This window comes from Panicum virgatum, chromosome 9N, assembly GCF_016808335.1.
Source record: "Panicum virgatum strain AP13 chromosome 9N, P.virgatum_v5, whole genome shotgun sequence".
Lineage (NCBI taxonomy): Eukaryota > Viridiplantae > Streptophyta > Magnoliopsida > Poales > Poaceae > Panicum > Panicum virgatum.
This window is the reverse complement of record NC_053153.1, coordinates 2,180,525-2,208,387: the sequence shown is the minus strand read 5'-3', so window position 1 is coordinate 2,208,387 and position 27,863 is coordinate 2,180,525. Positions and strand designations below refer to the sequence as shown.

Genomic DNA, 27,863 nt, shown 5'->3' with positions numbered 1-27,863 from the left:
ACCAATACGACAAGCAAATGAGCAATAAATAAAGCATGAAGGAGAACAGATGGGTTGTGCAGCCGGGAAGAACAGAACGTGGAAACACAAAAGAATGGACGGATATGCTTCAAATTTCTAAAAACTCATGTAGAATTGGAAATGAAAATTTGATTCCCTGTAGTAACTGGTAGGTCTGCCGAAAGATGACCTCTACCAAGGATTTGCTGAAAGGACACTGGCCAGCCTAATCTTTGAAGGTTCTCCAGAGAATGCTGGTAAGATAAGCTGATTTCTGAGAGACTGCGCATCTGAATTATTTGTCTCAATCTCAGCAGAAAGCGAAAGCAACGTTGCGAGATGAATCGGCCGAGAGCAATATAAGGATACAAACACAGAAACAAGGGGTATAAATCACAGTTCATAATCATAGGGAACTGACACTGGCCACACTTATCTTTTAGGGCTTCAAAAGAAAAATGCTTTGCAATCTTCCTTATATTTTCAAAGTGGCTCTCGATAGACGGGCATCTGAATGATTTGTCGTTCTCCCAGCAGAAAAGGATAAATCATCACAGAAAAGGATACGATGATATAAAGCCACACATGAATATATCAAAAGTTTGAAAGGAGGTTGAGGTGCTTTAACACGAGTTTTGCATGGTCGCTCGCTCACTACTGACAGTGAAGATGCAGCTTTACAGTGGAACTGGAAAGAGGATTATGCTAAAGCAGATAGCTTAGCACTGATTCTGTCAGAATGGAACAACTATGAAAACAGTCTCAAAATCGATGCATAACACGAGCATAACCGAAGTATTGTTCCCGTGAGAAGGGATGGGACACACAGTCCAAGCAACAAGAGAACTCATCAACACAAGCCAAAACCATGAAGGTGAATACATGAGCTGCAGTTTGGAAGAACCTAATTTGGAACACGTATGGATATTCTAGCACAGAAACCAAGTCTCGAATCATACCACAAACTCAAGTAGAAATACAAGAAATATTTGATTTTGTTCTTTTCAGTAGAAAGACTATTTAAGGATAGAACACTCAACACTGAAAGAAAACACCCTCTCGAAGCAAGTCTGCCAAACACTGGTCTCTACCAAAATATCTACCTGAGAGGAGAATTTCTTTGCAGAAGTATGAATTGTGATTACAACCCCACCAGAGTTACAGGCCAAAAGGAGTCAAGGCAACCTACATAACACCTACAGTGTTGTAAGATCCATAATATTTTCCTTTTGCAGTACCATCACATCTTTGTTTGCCCCTAGGAAGAACAGCATCCTCTCTTTGTGTTGGCAGACGAGTCAGCAACATTGATGGTGGTTCCTTGTCCTGGTGGCCCGCTGCCTGCTGCCTCCTGGGCAGCAAGCGCCTTCTTGCTTATGATTTGATGAATATCAGCGAGAATAGTCTGAAATGCCTTCTCAACATTCACGGCTTCAAGAGCTGATGTCTCCAGGAAGGATAAGCCTTCCTTCTCCGCTAATGCCTGGCCATCTTCCTCTGGAACTGATCTCAGGTGGTTCAGATCCGATTTGTTACCAACCATCATGATCACAATGTTGGAGTCTGCATGATCACGGAGCTCACGAAGCCACCTCTGGATATTTTCAAATGTCTGCTTCTTTGTGATATCGTAGACTAAAAGTGCACCCACAGCTCCTCTGTAGTAAGCGCTAGTGATTGCACGGTACCTCTCTTGCCCAGCAGTATCCCATATCTGAGCTTTGATGGTCTTTCCTTCTATCTGTTAGAACAAAGAACACAGTAATAGTGTTAGAAAACTTGCTTTTAAATTACTCGCCGAAAGAAAACAGTGAAATACCAATACATTGAAGCAGCAAATAAGCAAAAGGAAGATCATTTATTGCAAATAAAAAGATCAAAATAAAAGTAGATAACTAAATTAAAGACAAGCTGATGCAATCGAACAGCTCCCAAATTTTCTTATATGTACTTGTTGGTGTAAATAAGAAAATGTAAAAGGACTATTATGTAAAAGTGAAAAGATAAATGGAGTGAGTCTGGGCTAGGAACGAATGCCAGACATTTTCCCCAAATGCGACATGGTATCCAGAGCCATGGCTAGGGTTAGGGTTACCTTACCATCGACGGCGGCGACCGGTGTTGAGCGCCGGAGACGCAGTGCGGGCGGCTTGTCCGCGCACGAAGGCAGGTGCCGCGCGAGGAGAAGGCAGCGCGCCACGTGAGGAGAAGGCGGAGCGGGTGGCCGGCCAGCTCGTGCGAAGAGGAAGGCGGCGCGGGCGGACTGTGCGAGGGGCGGCCAGCTCGGTCGCGCTCGTGTGAAGAGGAAGACGTACGGGGGCGTCTGAGGCTGCTCGTGGGCGTCACTCACGAGGTCCCCGCGTGCTGCGTGCGGAGGAGGTGCACACGAGGCTCTGGTCCGGTGCTGCGTGCTGCTTGCCTGGGTGAAGGATGGCTGGGTGTGAGCGGTGCCTGGTATGAGATTGCTCTGCTTTTGGAGCCTGGAGGAGGTGCTTGCTCTTTTCTGTAGAGTGGTGCTGGGTTGCTGCTGATGTGGAGAGGTTTGTTTCAAGGAGATTGTGCCAAGATTGCTGCGGCTTGGTTGCTGATGCTGCAGCGTTTCTATGGTTGGCTGCACTTCTGCTGCATTTGGTGAGGCACTCGGGAGCAGAGGAGTGTGTGGTGTGTTTCTTGCTTTCTGCTGTGCTTGGTGAGGTACAAGGGAGCAGAGTGTGTGTTCTTTTGGTGGCTGTAGTAGCTCGCATTGGTCGAACTGCTCACGCAGTTGAGAAAGAGGATCCTGCCGTGTACTGATTTCTGAGAGGAGCTGTTGCTGGTGATTTAGTGGTGTTGTAGTGATTTGATTGGTTATGACAAGCTGATCTGAGATGGATTCAGGGAAGGAGGCAGAGAAGGAAAAAGGTGGTCATGGTGGAGATGACTCACCAATTACCAAGAGTGAGTTGAAAGATGAGATGAGGTCCATGATTCAGGGACTTTTGGAGATGGGTCTGATTGGCCCCAGGGTGGCGCGTAAACTCAAATTAGAACTCATACCAAATGATGTGAAGCTTGAGGGGAGTAAAAATTATTTGAGTTGGGCCAGAAGAGTGCATGTGATCCTAGGAGGAAAAGGAGTAGAGCACTATCTGGAGGAGGATTGTGTTGAGCCGGCTAACAAGCTTAGCCCTGAGTGGAGAGTTTGGCATACAACGAACTCTACTATAGTGGCGTGATTATTGGCATCCATGTCACCGTCTGTTAGCAAAATGGTGATGTCTATGCGTAATGCAGCACAAATATGGAAAACCTTGAGTAATTTGTATTCCAAGCGAGGGAATGTGATGGTGATGATGGAAATTCAGAATAAGGCCGATGCAGTGAAACAAGGAGGGCGACCAGTGGAACAATATGCTAGTGAGTTGCAGTACTTGTGGGGAGAGTTGGATCATTATGATCCACTTCATATGAGAGATCCACAGGATGCCCAAGATGTTTAGAAGTGGGTAGAAAACAGGAGGGTGACTCATTTCTTGAGGAACTTAGATCCGGAGTTTGAGAGTAGGAGGGCTGCTTTCTATCACCAGGATAATTTGCCTACCATGGAGGAGGCTGTATCAGCTATGGTTATTGAGGAGAGCAGACTTAGGATGATGAGAGGTGACATTCCTGCGAAGTCAGCCTACACCACAGTGGCGGAGAAGTTGTGCTACAATTGTGGAGATAAGGGACACTTGAGTTACAATTGTCCTCTTCCTAAAAACTATGGTGGTAGGAGTGGAACTCGTGGAGGTCGTGGTGGTGCTCGTGGTGATCAAGGAGGTGGACGTGGTGGTCGTGGAGGAGGTCGTGCTGGGAGTCGTGGCAGAGGACGTGGTGGTTCTCTGGCCAATGTTGCTGTCATGGAGAGTGGTTCTCAAGGCAGTGCTGCTACCACAGAGGATGTTCCCTCTCTCACCTTGACTGGAGAGCAAGTCAAGCAGTGGGAACAATGGCAGAAGATTAAAGCATATGAGACCTCAAAATCCACTTTAGCTGGTTCTGTGATTGCCACCTCCAGTCACTTTGGTAACTTTGCCAACTATGCCCACTTGGGCAAAGGTACTCAGGCACAGACACTTGCATCCACATATAGGCATAACATAGAATGGGTCATTGATTCAGGTGCTTCCAAACATGTCACGGGCATATCTAGTTTATTTAAAGCATACACTCCACATGCCCACTCTGAGACTATTCAAACCGCTGATGGCACCTCTCAACCCATCCATGGTGTAGGGTCTGTAGAGTGCACTCCATCTCTTTGCATATCATCTGTTTTGCATGTCCCATCCTTCCCAGTCAATCTTCTCTCTGTTAGCTCACTTGTTGACCAGTTCAAATGCATTGTTATATTTGATGAAAACCTTTGTATCTTTCAAGAGAAGAGGACGGGGAGAGTGATTGGGACTGGAGTCAGGCGTAATGGGCTGTGGTTCATTAATCAAGCAGAATCAGCATTGGCGGCAGTTGGTGGAGAACAAGAGAAGGAGATCTTCTTGCTTCATTACCGGTTAGGACATGTGCCTTTTGAAAGCTTGAATAAATTGCATCCTGATGTTTTTAAGGATGTGGACCGAAGTAAACTTGTGTGTGATGCTTGTGAACTTGGGAAGCATACAAGATCAACTTATCCAAGTATTGGTCTTCGTAGTTGTGAATCTTTTATGTTAATACACTCTGATGTTTGGGGTCCCTGCTCGGTTACATCTCTGAGTGGATTTAAGTGGTTTGTCACTTTTATTGATTGTTATACCCGTATGACATGGATTTACATGCTTAGGGGTAAGCATGAGGTCCTTCGGTGTTTTCAAGACTTTCATAAGTTAGTGGCAAACCAGTTTAATGCTAGAATTAGGATTATCTGAACTGATAATGGAAAGGAGTATGTGAACAATGAGTTTGAGGCATACCTTTCAGATCATGGGATTATACATCAAACTACTTGTCCTAATACACCACCCCAGAATGGTGTAGCGGAGAGAAAGAATCGAAATTTGTTGGAGGTAGCAAGGTCGATGATGTTTCAGATGAATGTGCCTAAATATCTTTGGGGTGAAGCAGTGCTCACAGCGGCATATTTAATTAACCGTATGCCGTCTAGAATTCTCGGCATGAAGTCACCCATTGAGCTATTGTTGGGACGACAAGAGTTTAAAGTACCACCAAAGGTATTTGGTTGTGTTTGCTTTGTCAGGGACCATAGACCTTCAGTTGGAAAGTTGGATCCTCAGGCGGTGAAGTGTGTTTTTGTTGGATACTCCTCTACTCAAAAGGGCTATAAGTGTTGGGATCCTGTTGGGAAGGAGTTGTTTGTGAGTATGGATGTGATTTTTCGTGAGTTTGAACCATACTACACAAAACCATGGGACCTTGATCCGTTCTTAGAGGAATTCTCTTCAGTCACTGAGAGTGACAGTAGAGAGGGGGAGAATGGTCGTGTGCAAGATGGAGCAGCTCAAAGAGAGGTGGTTGTTGGGGCTATTCCGTGCCCAATGGATGTGCCTTCGTCTCATGAGGTGGTGAATCAGGAGACTGTGAATCAGAATAATGTTGTGGATATGAGGGGTGATGGCCATGAGAATGGAGAGGTGATTGAGAATATGGAGATAATTGGTGATGAGAATGAGGAGGTGGTTGCCAAAGAAAGTGAAGAGGTGACTGTTGGGACAAATATTGAGACAGTTGCTAAGGAGCCCATAGTGTACCAGAGGAGAAGGTTTAAGAGTCAGGGGGAGCAAGTCATTGCACCACAGCCATAGGAGCCTATCTCTCCAGTCCCAAATCTCTCTTCGGATCTCTCTCCATCTGGGTCAAGCGGTAATGTCTCTTCTATTCTTGAACATGTAGAGTTACCTCTTGCACAATGTAGAGATACTAGATCTAATTTTGGAAAACCTCCAGTTCGTTATGGTTTTGAGCATCCTAGTACAGAGCATGACATTGCCAATTTCATCTCATACTCTCGTCTTTCACCTGCATATAGAGCATTTGTTGCATCTTTACAAACAGTGCCTATTCCAAGGGACTGGAAGTGTGCAAAACAGGACCCAAAGTGGAATGCTGCAATGAAAGAAGAGATGCATGCTCTTCAGAAGAACAAGACATGGGAACTGATCCCACTTCCAAATGGGAAGAAGGCTGTTGGCTGTAAGTGGGTCTTCACTGTGAAGCAAAACCCAAAAGGAAAGGTGGATAGATACAAAGCAAGATTGGTTGCGAAAGGGTATAGCCAAACATATCGCATTGATTATGATGAGACATTTGCTCCTGTGGCGAAAATGGGAACTGTTAGAACCTTGATCTCTTGTGCAGTTAACTTCGGTTGGCCTCTTCATCAAATGGATGTGAAGAATGCATTTCTTCATGGAGATCTGCAGGAGGAAGTTTACATGGAAATCCCACCAGGGTTTGCAAATAGTCAAACTGTTGGGAAGGTGTGCAGACTTAAAAAGTCACTTTATGGACTAAAGCAGTCACCCCGGGCATGGTTTGACAGGTTTAAGAGAGCAATTTGTGACATGGGATACACTCAATGCAATGGTGATCATACAGTCTTCTATAAGCATAGAAAGACATTTATCACCATTATGGCAGTATATGTAGATGACATAGTGATTACTGGAGATGATGTGGAGGAAATCAAGTGTTTAAAGGAGAATTTGGGAAGAGCTTTTGAGGTAAAAGATCTAGGACCACTTCGGTATTTTCTTGGGATTGAGATTGCTAGGTCGGCTAAGGGGATTGTACTCTCTCAAAGGAAATATGTCCTTGATTTGTTGACAGAAACAGGAATGCTTGGATGTTGGCCATGTAGCACTCCTATCGACAAAAATCATCAAACGAGTGTCCGGTCTGGAGATCCAGTGAATAGAGAAACATATCAAAGGTTGGTCGGAAGATTGATATACTTGTGTCATACCAGGCCTGATATTTCTTATGCAGTGAGTGTGGTAAGCAGGTATATGCATGACCCTAGAACAGGGCATATGGAGGTGGTCTATAGAATTTTGAGGTATTTGAAGGGAACTCCTGGAAGAGGTTTATGGTTCAGGAAGAACGGGCACCTAGATTTGGAGGGATATTGTGATGCAGATTGGGCAAGCAACAAGGATGATAGGAGGTCTACTTCTGGTTATTGTGTGTTTGTGGGAGGCAATCTTGTCTCATGGCGAAGCAAAAAACAAGCAGTTGTGGCTAGATCTACTACAGAGGCGGAATATAGAGCAATGGCATTGAGTTTGTGTGAGATGATGTGGCTAAAAGGCTTGCTGAAAGAGCTGAGGCTGTTAAGAAATGAGACCATGACACTTCATTGTGACAATGTAGCTGCAATCAATATTGCAAATAATCCGGTTCAATTTGATTGCACGAAGCATGTAGAAATTGATAGATTCTTCATCAAGGAAAAGCTTGATAGTGGGGTTCTCAAGTTAGGGTATGTGAGATCACGTAGTCAACTAGCAGATTGTTTCACAAAGGGTTTAGGACCTAGTGAGAATGAGTTGAGTTGTAACAAGATGGGCATGTTAGATATCTTTAGCCCATCTTGAGGAGGAGTGTTGGTGCAAATAAGAAAATGTAAAAGGACTATTATGTAAAAGTGAAAAGATAAATGGAGTGAGTCTGGGCTAGGAATGTAAAAGTGAAAAGATAAATGGAGTCTGGGCTAGGAACGAATGCCAGACATTTTCCCCAAATGCGACAGTACTAAATTAATCAAAGAATTTGTCCTGACAAAACAGACCATGTTTGGCATTTCAAGGACAAGACTAGTAAATGGAGCACAATCATTAACTCATGAAGACACAATATCCATTCTGCCAGACAATTCTTTGAGCTGAATTCAGAAAGCGAACATTCCTGGCCAAGATAATACACTTGTATGCTCTGAGCAAGTGGCCCATTTGCATACCAGGTTTTTTTTTTCCTCGAACACGCACGAGGACTGTGCATCAATATATGAAGAAGAAAAGGTGGGGGAAAAGAGCCCCAAGTGTCACAGATAAGGGCCTGTAACCTGCATACCAGGCTGAACAAACCAATTTGTTACCACTGAAAAAAGTGATAGTTTCATGATTGATATCTAATCACCGATGATAAACACAATGCTTGTGTATGTTTGAAAATACACCAGGCAATGTATCAGTGGACTCAGAAATAGCATATGGTAGAACTACAATTAAACCACCGGTATTAAACATTTTCTCCATTGGGGTTAAAACCATGTCAGTAAACTTGAATACAGGAATTTAAAGTAATTTCACAACATTATAGCTTAAAACAGTAGAAGATAACCAGCAAACAAGTGTACATTCCAGTTTTTTATTGGATAATGAGACAAAACAACCCAAAAAAAAAGTGGACAAAGACTACAGATATTTAAGCGACAAACAAAACAGACAAGCACATAAGCAAATTATGCATATTGGATGGAGTTCAGACAGACAAGCTGAGAAACCTCCAAACTGAAGACAAATCAACAAAGTCCATGCAACTAAATATTACCAACTTTTTTTAATGGCGGTTAGCTGTACTGCTGCACTGTTAACTCAGAATCATTGATGCAGATAATATTCATTGATGAGCAACAGCACCAGTTTACTAGCTGAGGACACAAAATTTCCCATGCAGGCCTTTATGTAAAAACACATCACCACTTATTCAATAATTCAGTTAGAGCTAAAACTGCAATAAGGACCAGAACTGGGAAAAGCTGCAAATATTGCTTAATGCATGGCAGCCAGCCTGCTGTAGGCTAGTAGACTTCAAAATTTAGCACCACATATGCCTCCTGACATAATTCATGGTTTTCTTGGCTGCATGCATAAATATGATCCATACAATGTTCATACCCACCTATCAATTACCATCATTCACAACAACACAAGAAACTTGTTCCTAGATCTGATACATGCTAATACTCGTGATGAGCATAGCACACTACATCCTCCAAATCATTCTAATAGAACCATCAGTAACAATGATTTGGCAATCTAAAATTTCTGTCTCCATGGCGAAACAATCGCATCTAATCAAAACGCATGGAATGCAATGGATCGGCAGGGAGGGAGTGGGTTTACCTGGAGGGTGCGGGTGGCGAACTCGACGCCGATGGTGGACTTGGACTCGAGGCAGAACTCGTTGCGGGTGAACCGGGAGAGGATGTTGGACTTGCCGACGCCGGAGTCGCCGATGAGCACGATCTTGAAGAGGTAGTCGTACTCGTTGTCCACCCGGTGCGCCATCGCCGGCCGACCACCGCCCGCCGCCGCCGCGGATCCTGCAGGACTCACGCAGGCCAACGAGATCCACCCGGTAAGAAGGCGCAGGAACCCCGCGACGCGCCGCCGCGCGGATCGATCGGATCGCGGAATGAGGGGGAGAGCCGCGGCGAATTGCGCGTGCGTACCTCTGCTCGACTCGTGGAGGGATCGGAGGCCGAAGGGGATGAAGACGGGATGGAGGTGGCGACGATGATGAGAGAGAGAGAGAGAGAGAGAGATGGGGGGAGGAAACCGAAAGGAGGAAACGGGCGGAGACGTGGGCGTAGGCGTAAACAGCGCGGTCGGGGAAAGGAAGGAAATAGTTAGCGAATAATTACTCAATCATTGGGGGATCTAAAAGCAAAACATATCAAGGAATAACGTTGTCAGATAAAAGAAATTCAAAATTTCAAAGTATAGCAGAGGAACGAACCATCAGAGAATTTGAATTTAGTTTGGAGTTTAGCCCGCAACAGATCTCTCGGGTTCAGCGTTTCTGACGCGTCAGATCAGATGGAGTAAAAATACTGCTAATTTACGATTTCGTAATCTGTAAAAAGAGGGTAAATAAATAAAATCCGCACATGTTTGCATGTTAGTACTGTGTACTTGTACTATTTATTTAAAGAGATTTGCATGTTAGTGGTTGGTACTTGACGAGGTCGTGTCTGAGACTAAAAATCATGTGCCGCTCGCAAATATTTGTTTTATAGTTTGAACTTTGAAATGGTCTGGCTTTTCTAGTTGTACTGCTACCTCAGCAACAGTTTGGGGGTAGATCCGTGCCGTTGCGTTTGACCATGACTGACAGTGGCTGGCATGTGACTGTGAGTTCATACCGCGCCTTCTGGCACGCGCAATCTGTGCTGAAATGCTGTGGGCGTGCGTGTGTTCTGGTTCTGTCCTGAAGGCCGACAGAATGAGCTGCAGAAATCATACGGAAACTGCAAATTGCAACACAGCATGGCCTGCAACTGTGCATTCAGATCACAGGAGTCAGGAGTTCATACCATCCTCATGTGCTCACCAGGACTGGAGGAGGATAAATTAGCACATCCCCCTGAAGAAAGATAAATTGCCCGTGCTGTAAGAGCATCAGGAGGATTCTAAATATCATGACAGAGATTAACCTGAAAAATATATCGTAACAGAAAGACCGGTGCAGTAGTAGAAGTTAGGCGTTTTCAGTTTGTTGATCTAAACCAGGAATCCAACCCAATTTACATTCAAAAAATACCGAGCCATTTCTCCATTCCTTCAGAATAGTTTTCTGCTGAGCTCTAAAAGATTCAGAACTCAAAGGAGCTCTACAAGACTACAAGATTCATAACTCGAGAGGTACAGTAGAAACAGGAGAAACAGCAGCGTGGTCGTGGCATTGCCAAAATCAAATCCCCAGCATCCTAGCCGTACAATTCTTTTTTTCCGTTTTTTTCACCGATGCCAGATTAGAAGGATGGGAAGAACTTGTTCAGGTTGAATGGGAGGGAGTAGAACTCCTCGCTGCGTGGGTCTGTCTTGAACGACCTGAACCTGTCCCAGAAATGGTGTCCCCGGTCCTTCCTCACTGTGCCGTCACGCCTGTGCAGGGTGTTGTCCAGAAAATATGCTACAGCGCCTCCGACAAATGCTTTTGACGAGAATACCACGTTGATCATATCATTGAACTGACATGAGCATAAGAAAAAACATCAGTTAGTTTGCAGCCCTTCAGTGTACCAAAGCACTAAAACTACTAGAAGTTAGTATGCAGAACACTTGCTTTGAACTTAAACGCAGATACAACCTCCAAATATACCAACTAGTAGGTTAAGTTACTGATGGCAGTGCACTATACTTTTGCAAACAGACAGCACTCTTAATAATAGCTGGAGATGTATTATGAGATGGAATGTATAAAGATGCATGGGTATCACACACACTTTAACACCAGCTGTATACTTCTGCCATGTACTGTTTGGTTATTAACTATTATACACAAAAATCAAATATAGCACCAGAATACAAGATCAGAGGAGCCTGACATCTATAAACTATGATGAGATGACATCAAACTTCACTATGCAAGGTGGCATGCCAGATGAGCAGTTGGTAAAACTACAAGTATAGAACTATCTGTGTGTCAGCTTGCTGCGCTTGTTGTAAAAAGATTGAATTTTGATTCAAACTTGATCTTACCCATCTCGCATGTGTGTGTACTGGACCAAAGCCTGCGAGAGAAGTGTATTCATTGAAATACTGCGGCACCGACAAACCCATAAACAAGGAGAAGCCCAGGATGAATTTTGTTCTGAAGCTATTCAGGTTGCAGAACTGAAGGAACCCAACACCTGCCATGCCTGTTTGTACAGGAGAACACATTGCTTTTACCACAATCCAACCATCTTATATAAAAAAAGATGCAATGTGTAAAATTTATTTCGTGGCTTCGTGCTACGTACCAACATATGCGAAGAGAAGGCAATATATAGCTGCAATAATTGGGCCAGGAATTGATGCAAAAACAGCTCCAAATTTCCCTACAAAGGCAGCACAAAACCACTACCATCAGATGCAGTTGATTATCATCCAGACAACAAACTAAAACAATTCCAACCTTAAAGTTAGCTACTTTAACACAGGTTATTACGGCACCAGATGTCAAAACATAATTACATAAAAAGCATGGGGCTTACCAAGAATGGAGAAGAATATCATAAATCCAGCAGAAATCTGCACAACACGTCTGCTACCAACGCGTGTCAAACCGAGCAACCCAGCATTTTCACTGTTTCAGAACCATGCAAACTCAGTTCGGTATTGAATGGAATTCAGATCACATAAATCAACTTTAAAAACTAGTTGCACCAGTCATCAAATCTACTTACACAGATACGGAGGAGCCATTAGCTGTTCCAAATAAGCCACCCAACAAAATACCGACCCCCTGGAATGGCACATAGACAAATTAATAGGTAAGACAATTAGATGCTCACGTGTAATTCAAATTTTCAGATACAGTAACTGCAAAAGAAGAAATTTAGATATACCTGCCAACCAATGCCACGACTCATGACAGAAGGAGGACATGGAGTTGCACTGGCATACCTTGAAACGGCAATGAATGCACCAGTAGACTGCATCATGCAGTAAGGGATATTAACTTGATGATATGCAGTACCATCTAGGATACAAAAGCGTTAAATAGGTATCATGGGTTTATCTGAATAATATACCTCCACAAGAGCAACAAAGGAAGCTGCCATCATAGCAAAAGCTTCACCAGCATCAAAGGTTGGTGCTCCCCACTGAAATGGATAAGGTACACTTATCCTGCAAATTGTAGATCAATATCTATCAATCTAGCAGCCAAGCATGCTCTTTGCAGATGTAGCAATAAGAATTAAGAATAAGTATGCAAACATGCAAAAGGATGCATGATATTACCATGGAGCACCCCCAACAAGCCCAGATCGATCAGTACGGCAGTGGAATTGGGTTTTGGGAGCAGCATTCTTATAGGCGCCACCAACTGTCAGGAAGAAAGCGTAAAGCCACACAACCACAACGGACATTATGACAGCAAACCTCTCAAAGGCAGTACCCACTAAGGGGAGTAGATGTGGTATGTACTGCAAAAAAAAAATTAAAATTAAAATCATACACTGTTCTCAAGGATCCAGGTGTTTTACGGTTAAAATCACACAACACCCATCCTGATGCATCATACCTGAGAAAGAGCCACAAGCAGTAAAATCTGTGGAAGACCAATCTCAATGCATTTGGCAACCTGCAGGGGTAAAAGAAATCATGTTATTACCTCCATGTTGTTCAGTACATCAGGTCTAATATACATGTACAAAGACTTACACTCGGAAATCCGAGTTCATAGAGCCCAAATCCGACGAGGGCTACCAGTGGAGCAGCAGACAGCGGGCTCAATAGCCTGCAAGATTAAAGGAACAGGAGTTAGCACAGATGGGGTCAGGTAGGGTATACTGATCAATTCATCGCAATACCCAATACTGGGACCTGAAACCCGAGGATTGAGGAGCAGGAAACCAACCTGACAACAATGCGCCAAAGTCCGCTGAAGCCCATGATGATTTGGAGGGTGGAGGCCACAATGAGCGCTCCCTGCGTCCCCCGCATGATGCGCAGGAATTTCTGCAGCCACAGGTCCACCAGATTAAGCAGTGCTATTTGGTTGTTTGCAGACCAAACCTCAGTGAAACGACGAGACTACGCGGGCCGGGGCAAGAAAGTGAGGTACCTCGTGGGGATCAGCAATGCCGCTGTAGCGGCTGGCGATGATGATGGAGATGGTGGGCGCGACGAAGGTGTAGGAGCCCCCGATGACGGCGGGGAGGCGCGTGCCGAGGAAGCTCTGAATCAGCGTGTTGATCCCGGCGACGAACAGCAGCGTCTGGATCACCCGCGCCTTCTCCTCCTGCCCGCGAAAAAGGAAGAAAGCGCGAAGCTTTCTTGTCAGGCTCCGGAGCGGCGGTGGCGTGGAAAGAGACAGTGAGAGAGGGGTCCGGTACGTACATTGCCGCCGCCCATCTGGGGGACGAGCGCGGTGGGGATGATGACGGTGGTGCCGAGCATGACGAGGTAGTGCTGGAAGCCGAGGAGGATGGCCTCCGCTGCATAGCAAACACGAACACGGAGGAAGCCGGCGTCAGTCAGTCAGAGAGAGAGAGAGAGAGAGAGAGAGAGAGAGAGAGAGAGAGAGAGAGAGAGAGAGAGAGAGAGAGAGAGGACGTACGCCATGGTGGCGGGCTGGTGAGGCAGTATGAGACGGCCGGCAGCTGGTCCCTGACGGCGTGCGGCTGCAGCTCCTCCTGCTTCGGCGCCGGCGCCGCCATCTCGGGCTCTCAGCTCAGGAGCTGTTTGTTTGTTCTCTGTTGCTTCCTCTCCCCCTTGCCCTCCCTCCAGGCCTCTCTCTCTCTCGCTCCTCCCCTCGCTTTTCGTGGGAGCTAGCGAGACTGCAGCGAGCCGCAGAGGAAATGGAGAAGTGTGAGGAAGCGAAGAGTGAGAAGTGAGCGAGGTGCCGTGGCGACGCGCGATTTGAAGCGGTCGGTGCGGTGCGTCGTGGGTGCGGGGAGGCGCAGCGCAGGAGAGGCAGGCAGAGGCAGAGGCAGCGCACCAACGCGGCACAGGGGTCTCGCGGGGCGGCGATGACTCCGCGGTGACTCACGCGCATCGAGCGGTAGCCGAGTAAAATATGGTCGGGTCACCGACGCCCGGCCCCCCTTCCCTCTTTCTTGCCAGTCGCTGTGTGCGGGGTGTGCCCGCGCCGCGCCAAACAAACCAACCATGGAATCCTCACCAGCTCCCCTGTACGCGCACGGCCGCCGCCGGGCCGGGGGTGCGCAGGCAGCAGCGCAGGCGGGGGGTGGTTGCCGAGTTACTGCGGCCATCATTCACATTCCACGGCTGGTCCTCCGGCGACCGGGCGCGTACGATCAATGGCGCGGCGGCCGTCTCTCTCGCGCACGCCGGTTTGACCGTTGGAGAAGAGGGTGGGCCGGCATCCGGCGCGGCTGGGGCCGGCCGTTGGTTTGTTTGTTGCGGGCGGCGCGGCGAGTGGGTGCTGTTTTTGCCAACACCATCATGCTCCCTCGCCGCCCCGGCGACCGCCATTGATGCTTTTTCACGAGCAATGTGTGTGGCCATCTATCTACCAAGAAATGTGCCGTGCGTACGATCCATTGGTACGTGCACGATGAGTGTGGCAATGACACGGTCCCTCGCTGTAGATGGCCATTTGTACTAACTAGCATTGTTCATGCAAGCCATGCTGTAGATGGCCATTTTCCCCCCACCCGAGGAGGTTATCGTGCTACGGCCAAGGGTTTAAGAAGAGCGAGCGAGGGACCCACACAGGAGACTGGAGCGCTCGGTTCGAGGGACCCCAGCGGACGAGTGATCCCCACATGGGGCTGAGCAGGTCGCAAAAGCAAGGCGAAAGGTGCAAGGAAAGGATCTCGAGAACCTCCTTCTCTTGTTTATGATTCCTGGCCTCCTGGGGTTAGGGTTAACGTTACCGACCAGTCCGATCAAACCGGCGGGGTCCGATTCCGGTATATCGGTCCGGTTTGGTCGAAAATCAGTCTAAATCGGTTGAATTCAAATTTAAATTCAAAAGCCGCAGTGCAATCGGTTCGGACCGATTTACCTGGCCAGTATACCGCTAGTTTAATGATATTTTCCGACAGTTAAAAGTGGTTTCTCAGTGTGAAATAAAAAGAAATTTCGGCATGAACTATGCACATATTAATATAAATGACCACACCAAAGCAATAATTTATAATCATGCATACAAATACAATAGTAATAAGCATGCATATAAATACCGAGTCATACACTTATACACATCAAATAAGAGTTCAACGTAGGAATGGGAAGACCCCCATTTGGGACGCGGTTTGGTATTCGGCAGTGGACATCAAAGTGATACCTCGTACTCTAAGCAGCTCAGTCTTGTAGTGTTGCCAAGTTTGACCCGTCCATATCGATGTTGTCTGCTATTCCTGAACTAACATAGTGTAAAAATGGGAGTCGTCTCATTCGTATACCCATCTCGTCGGTGGCTACATGCTGATGTCAGGAATGGGGTGGTGAAAAGACTGCCTGGAATCGCTGTAGGAGGAAGAAGAGTACTGTGGAGTGTCTTAGTCCGTCGGTCCACCTGTTCTCCTCTGCTATTACGGTGCTCCATGGTCGGTGTCCTGAGTAGCATGTGTGAACTGAGTCTCCCCTGCAATCAACCATATATCATAATTAGTAGTCAATACTCATAGTCAAAAATATGTGTGCATTTGTATGTGCAATGTATACCTGTGAAACGAACACCACGACCACCACCACCACCACCAGCAGCACCACCAGCACCACTACCACTACTACCAGCACCACCACCAGCATCAGCATCAGCACCGTCACTATCATCACCATTATCGGCCGAGCTGCTATTCTTGGACTCCTGATACGGAGGACTACGCTCACCTTCGCCATCATCAGTCTCGGTGTCGCTGCTCACTGGTTTTGCTGTTTCTTTGCCTTTTCGACGCTTCGGGTCACCCTTCGTAGGCCCCTTCTGCAACTTCCTCTTCCCTAGGTGAGTGTCACCCACATTTTTACGTGCCCAATCGCTGATGGAATCATCCCCCGTAGCCTCACGCAGATCTGACAGGTTTATTTGATCTCTGACAATATGGGACGTGAGAGGGATGTCACCGTCATCATCATCCTCGTCCAGAACTGGAGCCCGATTAGATCTACCATATTACATCCATTCTCGCACCGGATTATTCTCATCATAGAAAGAAAGATGAGCCAGCTGATCAATGAAATCACCTTCTTCTTGCATCGGTGGGCCGGAGACCTCCTCAAGTCGGAGACGAAGGTTGTAGTTGATATAGACAAGCTTGTTAAGTTTCTTGTGCGACAATCGATTGCGAACCTTTGTATGCAGCAAGGCAAAAATACTCCAGTTTCGCTCGCATCCACTGGACGAACAACATTGTGAAACAAGCCTCATGACAAGGTACTGCAGCTTTGGAGTGCTTGATCCAAACATCATCCACCAGGACGCTGCATGTGCAACCGAGTATGTAATCAATATATTCTAATAGAAAAAACAACAATGTCGTATGGAGTAACTCTTACATGGGGATGTCTTTGGGTCCATCGCCATCCGCATTGCCATTTCACTGCCATACTCGCCAACCTTCTGTCGAAACACGTCAAACTCCTGCAATGCCTACACGGCGCTCTGGAGATCCATCATGCGCTGAAATGTATCCTTGAGTCCACGAAACATTTCTTGAGTTGGATCCATCGTATATGCATACCTCGGATTTAGGACAGCAGCTGCAAAATATAAATCACTTCAAATAAGCATAAGATCAATAGAGTTTAAAAATAGATGACTCGTGTGTGCTTACCTGGACCCACATACGTACCTATGAACACGTCACCCAACCTCTCGTCCACCACCTCAATATACTCCTTCAGTGTGGAAACATTTGTTCCAAAGAAAGACCGCAGGTCCTGTTCATAGTCTGGTAGGCCATCACGACTTCGCGCATGTTCGGCTTCTTGTCCTGATCAGCGAAGCAAAGCAACTTGTATATTGGTTGAACCGTGTCGATGATATATTTCAATGCATCCCACCGCTCCATATTTGCAAAACTTGCATGAGTAAATCTACCATCTTCGGTTTTCGCCCATTTGCTGTGTTGGAACTCAGTAAATGCCATCCACTGCATGAAACGATCACGTTTCCGATAGATGCTCTCTAGGAACATATAGTTGGTTCCAAATCGAGTGGCATTCCACTTGACCAACTCACCACCGATTGCATTTCTCATCATTGTATTTAACTGACTATGATTGTGTAACCAATTTGAAATTCGCTTGCACTGCTTGATCATAACACCATGTTCAGGCCTTCAAGCTATATCCTTCAACATCAAATTGACAGTGTGTGCTAGACAAGGTGTCCAAGCTATGTGTTCATACACCTCACTTAGTAGTTTCTTGCATGTTTTCTTGTAGTTCGAGCCATTGTCGGTGACTACGCGCACGACATTCTCCGGTCCAATCTCTTCCACCACATTTCGAATCTCCTGCAAACAAAGACAGATTATTTAGTAACATGTCAAAACATATTCAATGTGAATGGAACATGTTTAGGGGCTACGTTGAGCAAATATGCAGCATCTTGAGTTCTTCCACTCGCATCAATAGACTTATGGAACCACATGACCCCATTGCACTATATCAAAAAGTTGATGACATTCATCCTCGTCGGGCTAGTTCATGAATCACACATCAACGTGACGCTAAATAATGGCCAGTCTTTCTAAAACTTTACGTACCTCGTCTTCAAGTCTTGCTCGTTCTGATCAAGGTACTTGCCATCAATATCCCGTCCAGTGGGTGATGCGATACCTTCACCTGCAACCATATGAAAATCATGAGATATAAAAATATAAGCTCATAGGTGTCATTCCAATGAAAGGAAACTTACCCCACTTCTGTGTCTCTCTGACCGCGCTGACAAAGTATGGACTGTCAGCCTGTCTTCCAGGTACTCCTGCAATATGAAAAAACTTTGACCAAGCTTTACCAATAGCTTTCTTTGCATTCTTATCCTTCTGCGTCTAGGAGCCTGTATCAATTTTTGGTTGCGTCATTCCTCTTCTCCCGCCAGCTGCCAAGTTATAGTCCTCCACCACAGGACTCTCCCTCTGCGAAGTGGCCCTTCAAAACATCCTCTGCATAGCATTCCCCCTCGTCGAACCACTACCCCCTCCACACTCGTATTCACCTTTTCTCTGTTCCACCCCCGTCGGAACTCTGCTTCCGCTCTCGATAGATCCATGGCACGCTGCACATGAGCCTCCTCATCTTTTTCATCACCGGGATAGTTTCCCTCCGCTGCAGATTTCTCCCGTCTCAACCTCTCTCGAGCCCGGTTAGCAGTTGCCTTCTTTGCCCTATCAATGTCACGCTGAAAGAAGTCCCGCACATCAGGTGGCACATTCCTGTAATGGACCACCTCTGCCCCGCGCCCAGCCAAATATTGTTTCAATCTAGTCGCACCACCTCCTCCTTTCTGCGTACAACAATAGTTGCATCGCCATCCGGGATAAAGATTTTCACCGTGTTCCCATACAACATCTCTACCTGCCATTGTCTATCTGCATACATGGACAACAAAAATATATTATCTAATATTCTAACTCCTAAGTCATAGTGTCACAAATCATCTAATACACCCAAATCAAATCTACCTAAAACCTACTACATAGTGCAAAAAATCATCTAATACAAATAAATTTTACCTACATTCTAAATACACCTAAGTCATACACCTAAATTCTAAAACAAATCATCTAATACTCTAAATCATAGGGGGGAAAACTTACCTGGCCGCGGCTTACCGCCGCTCGTGGCCGGTTTACCGCCTCTCCAGGCCAGTAAACCGAGTTCCTCAGGCGGCTAACCGGTTGAGACCGGTAGATCTGCTACCGGCCCGGCTTACCGGCGCAGCTAACCTGCTAGCCGAGCGCCGCGGGCGGCTGGCCGGGGTCGGGCGACGGACGGGGCGTCTTGGCGGCGGACAGGAGCGTCTGAGGGGGGGAGCGGACTGAGGGGGGCGCGACTGAGGCTGAGAGATATTGGGGGAGGTTAACTGGCCGCTGCCGTGCGATGGGCCTTAATGGACCGTCGGTTTTTTTCTTTTTCTTTTTTGATTTAACTTCAAAATTCCGCAAACTATACTAAATGAACAAATTTTTGATAAAATTTGACACCATTAGATTCGTCGCACCTTAAAGTATTTTTAGGAATTTTTTTGGGAATTTTTCATTTTTTTAATTCAAATTTAAATCTTAAATTTGGGTCGGTTTCATACCGGCCCAAACCGAAACCGGGCCGGACCGATTTGATCGGTAACCGGTCAAACCATGCCTGGGGTCGGAGAGATGGATTGTAAATCGCGAGACGAATCTAATGATGCTAATTAATCCATGATTAATCCATAATTAGCGATTGGTTTCTGTAGCATCACTGTTGCAAATTATGGATTAAGTAGGCTTATTAGATTTGTCTCACGATTTACAGCCCATCCATGTAAAAATTTTGTAAATAGACTTCATTTAGTATTCCATGTATGTGTCAATGAGATGTTTTTTTCGTGTTTACGAGATTTACTGATAAAAATAGCCTCACACGGCACGGCCACGTGTTTTGGCTGCAGGGATTGGCTGGGGGCCGTCAGAGGAATAAAGACGTTAGCGCCTGCTGCGAAATGCGAATGCCCAAACCAACCTCCTCTGTCTTTCTCTTGTTTTCTTCTTGCGTCTTTCGGTGGTGATGATGGGAGAGCATCATCATCAGCAGGGTTATACAATATACTATACTTTATTAGTGTGCTTTCGTTCCCCAACGTCTCTCTGGGCCTCTAATCAACGTCTTCTGGGAGTGCTTTGTTTGTACGGCTCATTATGTATAGCTTGGGGCTTGGGCCTTTGGACGTTCAGCTTGACTTTCCCTTTTCTTCTCTCTCATTTTTGGAAGTTCATATCCACCCAAGCAAAGGCCCAAACCAAACTAGAACAATGAGAACAAGAACGGTTTTTCTATCCATCTATCGGGTGATTTCGACCCCTTTTTCTCACTCAGATTTCCACGGCTCTGATCTCCCCCAAGATTCGTGTGGGCCTTGTGGTTCTTTTTTGCCCGTTTGTCCTTTTTTTCTTTTTTTTTGCTCGTTCGTTCCGGCCGGCATCTCCCCGTTAGGTCGTGTTGCTTTTCTTTCTTTCTCTCCCGACAGGCTGGTGTCTTGTTGATTTTTTCTCACTGAGCTCACAACGCTGCACGATGGCGGACGGCGCCGAGAAGCGGCACGCTGCGGCGATGCGAGATGGAGCGGCGATTTTGCAGGGCCGCCGTGCGGGTGAAGACCGGGTTGTTCTGTCGCCGCTGACCTCGTTCTACCAGGAGCAGCACAACCGTTCCTAAGATAAAGTGAAACAAACTACAGCAATCTTGTTCCTAAGATCAAGCGAGCAAAAAACTTTATGACTGAGATTTTTCTCTCTCTTGTTCTGTAGGTCCTGCAGCTTGTTTGGGCTTGGCTTTGCCTTTCATAAGCCTACAGCCTCCCTCCAAACCAAAGGAAAGGAAAGGACTCTAAGTGTCGGGTATCATAATTAGGGCACTCTAACCAGAGGACTAAATCACTTTTAAAACACAAAACACAAATTAAGCAACCGGGCCCTCGAAGGCCTACAGCCTCCCTCCAAACCAAAGGAAAGGAAAGGACTAAAAAAAGCCCAATACGTGGCCCACGTACACAGTGCGGCCCATCCAAACCCCCTCGAACCCGCGAGACGATTTCCGCCTCGCTCGAGGGGCCCCCGCCGAGACCCTCGACCGCGCCTCGCGTCCCCGCCTCGCTCGAGACCACCCTTCGACGGAAAGGACAAACCACCATCCGCTCACCCGCCCGCCGTACGGAGGCATTAAATTCCAACCACTCCTCCGCAGCATCCGGGTCAGACGGCGTCAGGCAGCCACTACGCGCAGTGGCAGTTACTGGAGTCCCGTCCGCCAACTCCGGTCACTGCTCCGCCATTCCGGACGCTGTGGCAACACTGTGGGAACCTGCGACGCAGTGCAAGACGTGCTCGGCACTGCTCCAGCCACTGTGCTGCCAACTCTTTGTACTTCCTTCGTACTTTCCCCTCCGCAGGAACCCTCGAGCGGTATGGGCACGACCCTCGGAAGCGGCTCCGACCTTGACCAGGACAAGACTTTAGCCTGCAGGACCCTCGGAACGTCCCCACGCCACGCCTGGAGGACGGTACCCCCTACGGCAACCACCACGCCGCCCGCTGGAGCTACGAGGACGCCGGCGCGACCTCTGCAAGGCCAAGGGCAACGCCCAGGACGACTGCCACGTATGGCGCCATACCCTGCAGTATACTTTCTACATTGTTCGACCACTGTACCCCCGCGATTCGGGGAAAAGACGACGACTTCCGCGATCTCCGGTGCATGTACACCGCCCCTCCTTGTGTCTATAAAAGGGGGAGGCGGGCTCTATCTTATGGACGTTCATCTGGCGAAACACAACACTCGACAACACTCACAGAGCACATACGCTCTTCTGAGCCCCGATATTGGCACTCGCCTCAATTAACCCCTCCTCTAGCAGAGACCTGGGAGCTTCTCTTTCTCTCTCACCTCGTTTGTTCCCCCTACTACAGGCACCCCCCAGTGCAAGACAGTACAGTGCTCTCGCACATCCCTTTGCTTGACATACGGCCCCACGGCCGGAACCAGGATAAACCCGTGCGTTACTGTGTTGCCTCTTGCATCAACCATCTGGGATGAGGAACCGGACCACTGGGTCAGGACACCGGCAGTTGGCGTGCCAGGTAAGGGTGGCTGCGTGATATTTCTCTTTTGTTCCCATTTGATCTCCAGGGATGGCGAGCAGATCCAACCCATTTCCCATGGGCGCCTCGGATCCGCTCCCAGCGGGATACGAGATTCGGTTCGGAAGTCTTGAGTTCAGGGCAACCGACAACGGTTACCTTATGGAGCTCCTCTCGTTCAGACGCAATCCCGACGCTCCGACTTCACCAGCCCGGTGCAACAAGCGCTCGGGCCAGCGCTTGCAACAAGCGCGCATGGAGCGGCGCAGGGCGGCACGCCTCAGCTCCCCCACGTGGGTTGAGGTCGGCATGTCACAGCTCAGCGTCACGGTCGACGAAGCCACCACTTTGACATCACATGCTCCGGCGCCATCTGCGCCGGCACCACCATCGACTGCAGCCCCAGTGCCTCCCAGGGAGGGCGCAACTGCGCCGTCGCCCTTTCCCTTCGGGATGCGCAACGCTGCCACCTATGCCTCTTCATCCAGCACCAACTTCATCGAGTATGAGGATCTGCCGGGTCATCACCTCCTCTCGATCCGCAACCTCATCGCGTCATCTCCTGACGACTCCTACCCCGAGACGGCGGACTCGATCGCCGACGACATCAACTTCTTCACGGACAACTTCACGGCCGAGGAGGCCGAGGACTACTCCGGGGTCCGTGACCTCGACGCTTTCTGCTCGTTCCAGCTCGCGGCGGCGTACTACCTCACCTGCTCCGAGGACTCCAGCGTGGGGGATTATGATCCCACTCGAGAGTGCTTCATGGTCAAGCTCGCGGGCGGGCAAATCGACGACTCTCCGGGCAATAACGGAAACGGCGGGGTAGACGCGCAAGCAAACCAAGCGGTGGTGCCTGTCGCGACCCCTTCTTCTTCGTCAAGCTTGACGGTGCGGCAGGCACAGCTGGCGCAACTCAAGGAGCTTCAAGTCAGGCTCGACGAGCAGCGCCGGCAGACTCAGGAGCTGCGCACTGCGCTCGAATAGCAGCGAGCCGACAACGTCGACAGGCCACCAGAACTGAAGACGGCCAGCGAGAAACTCATCGCTGCGACCTACCTACTCCAAACAATGCCCGAGCCATCTACGACATCGGGTCGCAACCTACGCCACGAGGCACAGGTGCTCATCGAGCAGGCTGCTGTGCAGCAGGCCGAGAGCTCTGCGTCTCGCATGCACTCGACAATCCCGAAGGCCGGAGGTACGGCACACCAGGGCCGCGAGGCCTCGGTGCACTCTCCCTCGGAAGGAAAGGGCAAGGCAGCCGCAGCGGACGGTGCGAATGCACCCTCGGTGCACGACCGCATCGGAAGGACTCCCGCAAGGGAGCAACTCCACGACACGCGACGCCCGCAACATCATCAATAACAGGAAGCACACCCCTCGACGGGGTTGTCGCTTCGCTCCCGAGCACGACAGGGGCGAGTCACCGGAGCCTTCGGGCACCCGTGTGTTCAGCCGGGAGATTCGTACTGTTCCCTTTCCCCCGCGCTTTCGACAGCCCACCACCCTCAAGTACTCGGGCGAGACCGATCCCGCGGTCTGGCTCAACGACTACCGCCTTGCATGCCAGCTGGGCGGTGCGACGGACGACACAGCCATCATCTGCAACCTCCCCCTTCACCTCGCTGACGCCACACGAACGTGGCTCGAGCACTTGCCCGAGGACCAGATCCACGACTGGGCCGACCTAGTCAAGATCTTCGTGGGCAACTTCTAGGGCACTTACGTGCGCCCTGTGAACTCCTGGGACCTCAAAGGGTGTCGGCAGAAAGACAATGAGTCTCTGGGCGAATACGTGCAGCGCTTCTCCAAGCAATGCACCGAGCTCCCCGGCGTCACCCACGTCGAGGTCGTCAATGCCTTCCTCGAAGGCACGACGTGCAGGAACTTGGTGCACGAGCTTGCGTGAAGCCATCCCGCCAGTACCAACGAGCTGTTCGATGCCACCACCAACTACGCCACCAGCAAAGAGGCAGTTGGTGCCATCTTTGACGACAAGGCGAACAAGCGCAAGGAAGATGCGCCCGCAGAGGGCAGCAGCGCCAAGGCCAACGCCCCCGCCAAGAATCAAAAGCGGGCGAAGAAAGGAAAGAAGCCGGCCCCACCGAACCAGCGCGGACCGGGACAGGCGGAGGACTCCGACCAGGCCTTCGTCGCTGCCCCGTACCGCAAAGGACCTCGAGGCCCCCCTCGAGGCGGTGGCGGCCTGTTTGACGACATGCTCAAGAAGTCCTGCCCTTACCAGAAGGGCTCGGTCAACCACATCCTCGAGCAGTGCGAGATGCTCCGGAAGTATTACAACCGCGTTGCGCATCACGACGAGGACAAGAAGAAGTATGCTGGCGACAAAGGTGGAGACGACGAGTTCCCCCCGGTGGAGAACACCTTCTTCATCTTCGGAGGGCCGACGACGAACATGACCTCTCGACAGCGCAAGCATGAGCGCCGGGAAGTCTTCTCCGTCACCAAGGCCACACCATCCTACCTCGACTGGTCGGAGGACACCATTTCCTTTGGCCGCGAGGACCACCCCGACTACGTCCCACACACGGGACGGTACCCGCTTGTTGTCGACCCCATCATCGTCAACACTCACTTCTCTCAGGTGCTCATGGATGGAGGCAGCAGCCTCAACTTCATGTACGTCCACACCTTGGAGCTCATAAGGATCGGATTGGACAAGCTCCGCCCCAGCAAGTCGCCATTCCATGGTGTTGCGCCGGGGAAGCGAGTCCAACCCCTCGGCCAGATCGACCTACCCGTCTGCTTCGGCACGGCAGCCAACTTCCGCAAGGAAGTGCTCACCTTCGAGGTGGTGGGGTTTCGGAGAGCCTACCATGCCATCCTTGGCCGTCCCTGCTATGCCAAGTTCATGGCCATCCCCAACTACACTTATCTCAAGCTAAAGATGTCGGGTCCAAAGGGTGTCATCAATGTCGGCTCCTCATTCGAGCACGCCTACGAGTGCGACGTCGAGTGCGTCGAGGACGCGGAGGCTCAAGCGGAGGACGAGGCCCTCGCAGCCACCCTCGACAAGATGGCAAGCGAGGCCTTGGACTCCACGCACTGGCATGCGGGCAGCTTCGAACCCGCCGAGGGTATCAAGAACGTGCCCCTCAACCCGAATCACCCCGACGACAAGGCGTTGCAGGTCAGTGCCACCCTCGACAACAAATAGGAAGTGGTGCTCATCGACTTTCTCCGCGCCAATGCAGACATCTTTGCGTGGAGCCCCTCGGACATGCCTGGCATACCGAGGGAGGTCGCCGAGCACTCTCTTGACATCCGACCTAACTCCAAGCTGGTGAAGCAGCGCCTGCGACGCTTCGACGAGCTCAAGCGCCGGGCGATCGGCGAGGAGCTGCAGAAACTTATGGCGGCCGGATTCATCAAGGAGGTATTCCATCCCGAGTGCCTAGCTAATCCTGTATTAGTGAAGAAAAAGAATGGAAGTTGGAGGATGTGCGTAGACTACACTAGTTTAAATAAAGCATGTCCGAAGGTTCCCTTTTCTTTGTCGCGTGTTGATCAAATCGTTGATTCAACTGCGGGATGCAAACTTTTATCCTTTCTTGATGCTTATTCTCGTTATCACCAAATCAAGATGAAAGAGTCCGATCAGCTCGCGACCTCTTTTATCACACCATTCGGCATGTACTGCTATGTCACGATGCCTTTTGGCCTCAGAAATGCCAGAGCTACATACCAGCGGTGCATGCTTCACGTATTTGGGGACCATATCGGGAGGAACGTAGAGGCATATGTCGATGATATCGTTATAACATCTAGGAAGACGGACGACCTGGTCGCTGATCTCAAGATCGCGTTCGATTGCCTAAGGGCCAAAGGGGTCAAACTCAACCCAGAAAAATGCATTTTTGGGGTCCCTCGAGGCATGCTCTTGGGCTTCATTGTCTCACAGCGGGGCATTGAACCCAACCCTGAGAAAGTCTCGGCCATCACTCGGATGGGACCGATCCGGGACCTAAAGGGAGTACAGAGGGTCATGAGATGTCTGGCGTCCCTTAGCCGATTCATCTCGCGCCTCGGTGAGAAAGGCTTGCCTCTGTATCGACTCCTGAGAAAAACTGAGCGCTTCACGTGGACCCCCGAGGCTCAAGAAGCCCTCGATAGGCTGAAGGCATCGCTCACTCATGCCCCCATTCTCACACCACCCATAGACGGCGAGCCCCTCTACCTGTACGTAGCTGCGACGACCCAAGTGGTCAGCGCGGTCATCGTTGTCGAAAGACAAGAAGAGGGCGATGCTCTGCCTGTCCAACGGCCGGTGTACTACATCAGCGAAGTGTTGCCCGAAACAAAAAACAAGATATCCGCAGATGCAGAAGCTGCTATACGCGGTGGTCTTGGCTCGGCGCAAGCTGCGCCACTACTTCGAGGTTCATCCCGTCACCGTGGTCTCGTCTTTCCCTCTAGGAGAGATAGTCCGCAATAGGGAAGCCGAGGGTAGAATTGCCAAGTGATCCGTGGAGTTGATGGGAGAAACTCTCACCTACGCGCCTCGCAAGGCGATCAAGTCCCAAATCTTGGCCGACTTCGTCGCTGAGTGGACGGACACTCAGCTGCCCCCATCGCAAATCCAAGCTGAATGCTGGACCATGTACTTCGACGGGTCGGTGATGAAAACGGCGCCGGCGCCGGCCTCCTCTTCATCTCACCCCTCGGAGAGCACATGCGCTACATAATTCGCCTACACTTCCCTGCGTCCAACAACATGGCGGAGTACGAGGCCCTCCTCAGTGGCCACCGCATCGCCATCGAGCTCGGCGTCAAGTGCCTTGACGTACGCAGTGACTCTCAGCTCGTCATCGACCAAGTGATGAAGGAGTCTAGCTATCACGACCCGAAGATGGAGGCATACTACAATGCAGTACGCCGCCTCGAAGACAAGTTCGATGGCCTAGAACTCAACCACGTCCCGCGTAAGTACAACGAGGATGCCGACGAATTAGCCAAGATCGCGTCAGGGCGGACCACCATCCCGCCCCCCCTGAACATCTTTGCTCGCGACATCGCCAAGCCCTCCGTCGATTTCAAGGATCCGGTGGAACCGGGCCCCTCGAACGCTGAGCCCCCCAACGGGAACCCCTCGACGGAGGTGCCCGAGGCCATGGACACTAACTTCGAGACCTCCTATATGGACGAGGCCGAAGCAATAGAGATCGACGAGGCCCCATCTCCGTGAAACTAGCGCGACCAGTACCTCAACTGGATCAACCGAGGGGTGCTACCCTCAGACCGCGCACAGGCGCGACGCGTCGTTAGGCGAGCCAAGTCTTTCGTCGTGATCGACAGAGAGATGTACAAGCGCAGTCCCTCGGGCATCTTGTAACGATGCATCCCAAATTCCAAGGGCAAGGAGCTGATCCGTGACATCCACGCTGGCATCTGCGATCACCACGCCACACGCGCACCCTCATGGGTAATGCGTTTCAGCAAGGCTTTTACTGGTCCACCGCGGTCGCCGACACCACCGACGTCGTACGGACTTGCGAGGGTTGCCAGTTCTACGCTCGAAAGACACACCTCCCGGCCCATGCTCTGCAGACCATCCCCATCACGTGGCTGTTCGCCGTGTGGAGATTGGACCTCGTCGGCCCGCTGCAGAAGGCGC

The 27,863-nt window shown here is 49.4% G+C and overlaps 2 protein-coding genes across 3 annotated transcripts; both read right to left on the bottom strand.

Annotated features, from left to right (window-relative positions):
• Positions 1 to 923: 923 nt before the first annotated feature.
• LOC120688058 (ras-related protein Rab11C-like) lies at positions 924 to 9,588 on the bottom strand. Of its 2 annotated transcripts, XM_039970196.1 has the most exons (3): positions 9,431 to 9,588; positions 9,102 to 9,301; positions 924 to 1,741 (listed from the first exon to the last, which is right to left on the bottom strand). In XM_039970196.1, the coding sequence occupies exons 2-3, from the start codon at positions 9,264 to 9,266 to the stop codon at positions 1,259 to 1,261; spliced, it is 648 nt and encodes a 215-aa protein (XP_039826130.1). In that variant the 5' UTR covers positions 9,267 to 9,301; positions 9,431 to 9,588; the 3' UTR covers positions 924 to 1,258. The 2 variants fall into 2 exon arrangements, with proteins under 2 accessions (XP_039826130.1, XP_039826131.1); XM_039970197.1 differs by lacking the exons at positions 9,102 to 9,301; positions 9,431 to 9,588 and adding an exon at positions 2,101 to 2,515 and having other exon boundaries at positions 928 to 1,741.
• Positions 9,589 to 10,472: 884 nt separating this feature from the next.
• LOC120692458 (nucleobase-ascorbate transporter 6-like) lies at positions 10,473 to 14,307 on the bottom strand. Its single transcript, XM_039975764.1, has 14 exons — positions 14,032 to 14,307; positions 13,812 to 13,909; positions 13,537 to 13,713; positions 13,330 to 13,430; positions 13,134 to 13,209; positions 12,994 to 13,053; positions 12,711 to 12,895; positions 12,500 to 12,596; positions 12,314 to 12,400; positions 12,152 to 12,210; positions 11,960 to 12,051; positions 11,726 to 11,803; positions 11,463 to 11,623; positions 10,473 to 10,951 (listed from the first exon to the last, which is right to left on the bottom strand). Exons 1-14 carry the CDS (start codon positions 14,129 to 14,131, stop codon positions 10,733 to 10,735), a joined length of 1,590 nt encoding a protein of 529 aa, XP_039831698.1. The 5' UTR covers positions 14,132 to 14,307; the 3' UTR covers positions 10,473 to 10,732.
• Positions 14,308 to 27,863: the final 13,556 nt, after the last annotated feature.

Bases quoted from the DNA above. Each gene is read 5' to 3' on its own strand.
- LOC120692458 (XM_039975764.1), bottom strand. From the start codon at position 14,131: ATGGCGGCGCCGGCGCCGAAGCAGGAGGAGCTGCAGCCGCACGCCGTC. The intron at 13,910-14,031 runs GTACGTCCTCTC...TTTGCTATGCAG, and splicing joins CACCAGCCCGCCACCATGGC to CGGAGGCCATCCTCCTCGGC. The intron at 13,714-13,811 runs GTACGTACCGGA...TTTCGCGGGCAG, and splicing joins CCCAGATGGGCGGCGGCAAT to GAGGAGAAGGCGCGGGTGAT.
- LOC120688058 (XM_039970196.1), bottom strand. From the start codon at position 9,266: ATGGCGCACCGGGTGGACAACGAGTACGACTACCTCTTCAAGATCGTG. The intron at 1,742-9,101 runs GTAAACCCACTC...TTGTTCTAACAG, and splicing joins TCGCCACCCGCACCCTCCAG to ATAGAAGGAAAGACCATCAA.